Source organism: Eschrichtius robustus, chromosome 1 (assembly GCF_028021215.1).
Source record: "Eschrichtius robustus isolate mEscRob2 chromosome 1, mEscRob2.pri, whole genome shotgun sequence".
Classification (NCBI taxonomy): Eukaryota; Metazoa; Chordata; class Mammalia; order Artiodactyla; family Eschrichtiidae; genus Eschrichtius; species Eschrichtius robustus.
This window is the reverse complement of record NC_090824.1, coordinates 185,448,499-185,454,498: the sequence shown is the minus strand read 5'-3', so window position 1 is coordinate 185,454,498 and position 6,000 is coordinate 185,448,499. Positions and strand designations below refer to the sequence as shown.

At 33.6% G+C, this 6,000-nt stretch overlaps 1 protein-coding gene across 1 annotated transcript in view; it reads right to left on the bottom strand.

The window, feature by feature from the left end:
- Positions 1 to 4,443: 4,443 nt before the first annotated feature.
- The window catches only part of MALRD1 (MAM and LDL receptor class A domain containing 1), a 620,077-nt gene continuing 618,520 nt past the window's right edge, over positions 4,444 to 6,000 (bottom strand). The window contains exon 41 of the mRNA XM_068545334.1: positions 4,444 to 4,763. Coding sequence (XP_068401435.1) covers positions 4,683 to 4,763 — 81 coding nt within the window. The 3' untranslated portion in view covers positions 4,444 to 4,682. The remainder of the gene's footprint in view (positions 4,764 to 6,000) is intronic.

Here is a 6,000-nt window from a genome sequence, read left to right as displayed (position 1 = left end):
TTACTTACCTCTCCTCTCACTGTCTCACTGCCTTGTCTCACTTCTTTCACTGTAAATATTTCTTTACAGATATTTGTTGAACAAATTAATGACAATATAGTTATCCTACAGTGACTAATTTTTTTCTTTAGCCATTAGTTTATGGTTAGTGATAGACTAATTGTCTGTTATTAAAAATAAAAAATAAAAAGCTAGATAGAGAAACAAGGTTTCTTATTCCTGATCTCTTATGCTGACATTTCTTTTATTGGCCCCAAATTATATACTGACTGCAGATAATTATGCTAATTTCCTCAGCTGATTTCTTAGTAACACAACTCTGGGAAAATATTATAAAACTCTGAGGAAGTTGTCTTGAAAGGGGCAAGAACCACGCCTAAATAAATAAACATTTAAAAAATTAGAATAAAAAGCTCTTTATTATTGCTTCCACATTCTAGAGAAGAGAATGTGTTCTTTACTGTCTCAGAATGTTTAATGACATGTATCAGTGTGAATTTTTAAGTGGATCTTTAAGTGTCATAGTCATTCATTCATTCTTTTATTTATTTGCATGCATACTTTGATTCATAGTTAATGAGTTCTTTAATTCAAGATATGGCATGTAACCAGTTTCACTGAAATTTCACAAAGTGGGTGCTTGTAGAAAGTGGTGTCTTTTCACTTCTAATTATTTAAAGAGCAAGGTCTTGAATTTGATGATTACTTATTTTAGACATTAACCCTTGAACTGGTTTTCTAGATACAATAGCAAAGAAATCCCAAGCGTTCTGCAAGTTGATACAAAGAAAAGCAGAATAACTACTTTTAAGACTCACAAAGCTGTCATTGTTCAGACAGTGAAATATATACTTGAAATCTTATTTTTTAAAAGGCTTTTTGGAAAAAAATTCAGAGTCCTTTTATGGATGTTCCTTGGTTTTTATTTTTAAGAATAAAATTTAAGACTACTTATTGCGAAAGACATTGCCATGAATATAGTAGTTGGTTTACCTAAAGTACATGCCCTTAGATGCAAAATACAAGGCGGTTATTATTTAAAGGAGTCATGAAACTTCAGTTCTTGGTGTGATAAATGTGAAAAATGACAGTCATGAAGATGAAAAGGGAAAAGCAAATTTTTACACAATTCTTTCAAAATGCCGTCTAAATGTAGAAAAAAGTAGGCAAAGATGATATGGGTATAACAGAATGATATGTTATATTTATATGCCAAGAAAGCACTATTAAAATATGCTTCTTTATCACATGTTTGCTAGTTTGCTTACAGCTAAACATGCTTTGTCTTATTTATAACATTACTATGCTAAAATTTGGCTGATTCTAGTTAAAATATACATACTGGGAAATATTTTTAGTGCTTATTAGATTTATAGAGATTACTGCTGTGCTATTTACAGAAAAATATTTCAATATTGTTCTAAGCCAGTGCTCTCGGAGAGAACTTTATGGGATGATGGAAATGTTCTCTGTGTTGTGAAATACAGTGGCCACAAGCCACATGTGGCTACTGAGCACTTGGAATGTGGCTAGTACAACTAAAGAAATGCATTTTAAAATTTTATTTAATTTTAGCTAATTTAAATTTCATATTAAATATCCACATGTGGGTAACATAATATACAGCACATTATTTCCATGTATGTGAGTTAAAACACATAAACTACTTTGAACAGTATTTGGCAGACAATTAGTACTTATTAGCTTGTTATTAATGTTGCTATTGTTATTAATATGCTTAAAGTATATTTTGGGAAAGAGCAGGTTGGTCACGTGAATCCAGTTAACAATAAGATATTGTCTTAAGTATTTGTGCACTCAAAGTCCTAAGAATCTGTCAGCACTACTCATTAGTATCTGTTCTCCTTACATCCACCAGCTTAAAAAAAAAATTGTTTTCAATAGATTCTCTGTCCATTGTGAATTCTGAGATGTTTTTATGACTTAAAGCTGAGTTATATGATTTGTGGACTCTGTATACTTCCTGTTGTCCCTTCCTCTATTTTTCTTCTTCCTTTGCCTATTTTAAAAATCACAATGGTGCAAATCTGGACTTATATCAAAAAGTTTTCAGAGGAAGAAATATGCAAATAAAAATAATTTTTTTTGTAAATCTTACATTAAATTATGAAAACAACATAAGCATCTACCTCTTCTACTTATTGGAAAAGCAAAATCAATTTTATTCTTTTAGTATCATAGAATTGCCATATTTGATTTAAATATTTTAGAGCACATTTAACTTGCTCCCGAAGAAAATTTTGAACACTTTTAAGAGTATCTTAATTTTTAGGCTCTGTAGATTTTCTGTCATTAGTCTCAATCAGGAGCTACATATGTTATGAATTCCCGCAATATTCCTATAAAACAAGTCAATTTAAGTTGGATAATCATTTTTATTATCTCTTTTGCACTTTCTCTACATTTTTCATGCAGTAGCTTTGAGGTCTTTACTAAAACCATACCTGAATTTTAATTCACTGCTTCTTTAAGAGGTTAGGCAAAGATCCTGATTATATTTGTTTTGTTTTTAACAAATTTATTGGAGTATAATTGCTTTACAGTGTTGTGTTAGTTTCTCTTGTATAACAAAGTGAATCAGCTATATGTATACATATATCCCCATATCCCCTCCCTCTTGCATCTCCCTCCCACCCTCCCTATCCCACCCCTTCCCACTAGCTATCTATTTTACATTTGGTAGTATATATACGTCAATGCTACTCTCTCACTTCGTCCCAGCTTACCCTTCCCCCTCCCTGTGTCCTCAAGTCCATTCTCTACGTCTGAGTCTTTATTCCTGTCCTGCCCTTAGGTTCATCAGAACATTTTTTTTTTTTTTTTAGATTCCATATATATGTGTTAGCATGCAGTATTTGTTTTTCTCTTTCTGACTTACTTCACTCTGTATGACAGACTCCAAGTCCATGCACCTCAGTACAAATAACTCAATTTCGTTCCTTTTTATGGCTGAGTAATATTCCATTGTATATATGTGCCACATCTTCTTTATCCATTCATCTGTTGATGGACACTTAGGTTGCTTCCGTGTCCTGGCTATTATAAATAGAGCATTGTGGTACATGACTCTTTTTGAATTATGGTTTTCTCAGGGTATATGCCCAGTAGTGGGATTGCTGGGTCGTATGGTAGTTCTATTTTTAGTTTTTTAAGGAGCCTCCATACTGTTCTCCATAGTGGCTGTATCAATTTACATTCCCACCAACAGTGCAAGAGGGTTCCCTTTTCTCCACACCCTCTCCAGCATTTATTGTTTGTAGATTTTTTGATGATGGCCATTCTGACCCGTGTGAGGTGATACCTCATTGTGGTTTTGCTTTGCATTTCTCTAATGATTAGTGATGTTGAGCATCCTTTCATGTGCCTGTTGGCCATCTGTATATCTTCTTTGGAAAAATGTCTATTCAGATCTTCTGCCCATTGTTTAATCGGGTTATTTTATTTTATTTTTTTTTGATATTGAGTGGTATGAGCTGTTTATATATTTTGGATATGGATATTAACCCCTTATGGGTCATGTCATTTGCAAATATTTTTTCCCGTTCAGTAAGTTGTCTTTTCATTGTGTGAATGGTTTCCTTTGCTGTGCAAAAGTTAAGTTTAATTACGACCCATTTGTTTACTTTTGCTTTTTGTTCCTTTTGCCTTAGGAGACAGATCCAAAAAATCTTGCTACAGTTTACGTAGAGTGCTCTGCCTACATTTTCTTCTAGAAGTTTTATGGTTTCAGGTCTTACATTTATTTCTTTAATCCATTTTGAGTTTATTTTTGTCGATGGTGTGAGAAAATGTTCTAACTCCATTCTTTTACATGTAGCTGTCCAGTTTTCCCAGAACCACTTACTGAAGAGAATGTCTTTTCTTCATTGTATATTTTTGCTTCCTTTGTTGTTGATTAATTGACCAGAAGTGTGTGGGTTTATTTCTGGGCTATTAGGTTCAGAACAACAAAGCTTCTGAACATATATTTTAGCAATATTTTTTATATCTATGTAAGGATAGATGTTAAATGATTATTTGAATGAAAGGAAGTTTAGGATGATAATTTATCACATTTTTTCCAAAATGCAGAAATAAATTTTACTCATGGTTATATTGTTAGGATTACTATGATTTGTCCACCCACTCCTGCTAGTTAGTTTGTATACTAAGTCAGTTCAACTTTGTTTCTAAGGTCAATGGCATATAAATAAGCATTTTAAAACTTCTTTATATTCAGGATCTGAAACAATTTGATTCATCCTTTAAAAAAATAACCATAATAAAATGAAAACAAGAAACTTACGTGGAACATTTTATTAAAATATTCACATATATAATGAAGATAAGGTTCTGATTCAGATTCCATGAAAACATTCAATATATTCCATAAGAAAATTTATTTGTAAATGTAATAATTAGAGTAGTATTCTGAATCCCTCCTATTTTTACTATTGCATGAGTTTCTATCAGATTTCACGGACTGGAATATAAGATCATACTTGATCTTTTTTTTGTTGGTTGGTTGGTTGGTTGGTTTTTCTTTTTCTTGCCACACCATGCAGCACGTGGGATCTTGGTTCCCCAACCAGGGATCAAACCCGCGCCCCCTGCAATGGAAGCGCAGAGTCTTAACCACTGGACCACCAGGGAAGTCCCAAGCATACTTGATCTTGATGGTACTATTTGAGATGATTAGATACAGTCTCCAGGCTTCCTGATGTTGTGTCATATAACGGATTTGAGAAGGAGTATATAGAACTCTAAAGAAAAACACATTGAAAAAAGTTACAATTTTAGGTGTTAAAATAAGAGACTTCTTTCCAAATCATGCAGATTGAGGTGAATTTTTTAATGGATTTTCACTGCAGTAATAACTAGAGCATCGCCAGCTCCTACTTCAGCACCTCCAGTCCACACTGCCTGAACCACTGACACAGGCCTAGTCTTGGTGTATGCCCAGCGTCCTCTGGTGGCATAGGAGCCACTGCCTCATCCTCACCTCTGGTGGGATGGGGGAATGTAGTGGCCAGGATCTTGACTGCTTCTTTCTATGGTGCTGGTTTCTCTAAGTCTGCTGTTTTGATTATAGTTAGGTTAAACAAAACAAAACAAAAAATTTTTAAAAAACAACAACCAACAGCTTTCAGCTCAGAGAATTATATTTTGCAGTGTATATTAGAAAATCTAAAACATGGAAAGTTGTATAGGACAAACAACCTCATTTCTTCAACAAATAAACTGCAAGGGGGAAATAAGAGAGAGAAAATGAAACCTAGAGATTAAAAGAGACTTAAGAGACATGTCTACCAATTTGGATGCATATACCTTATATGGATCATGATTTTAAAAATATAGCAACAATAACAAAGTATAAAACCCCCTACTTACTTATGAGACAATTGGGGTAGGTTGAACACTGATTGAATATTTGATTGTGTCAAGGAATTATTATTAAATGTTTAAGCGTGTTACTGTGGTTACATATTTTTTATGTTCTTATCCTGGTACAACTGAAGTCTGTACAGGTAAAATTAAATGATATCTGGAATTTGCTTAAAAACACTCTGGTTGACACCAAGAGTGAACCATAATGTAAACTATGGACTCTGGGTGATAATGACATATCAGTGTAGGTTCGTCAATTGTAAGAAATCTACCCCTCTGGTGGTGGATGTTGATAATGGGGGAGGCTATGCATGGGTGGGGGCAGGGAGTATATGGAAAGTTTTAGGTTCTGCCCTGAACCTAAAACTGCTCTAAAGAAAATTTAGTCTATTTTAAAAAATATCACCACCATTCTGGTGGGTGAAGGGAATAGATGGCAGTAGAGGTGAAACAAGAATGACCACAGGTTGATAATTGTTGACGTTGGCTGATGGGTATGTGGTTTTCATTATACTATTCTCTCAATTTCTATATCAGAATATGAGAATTTTCTCTAAGAATGTTCAGAAGAGTATTTTCGGGGAAGTCTATTTTTCTGTTACAATGTCAGGG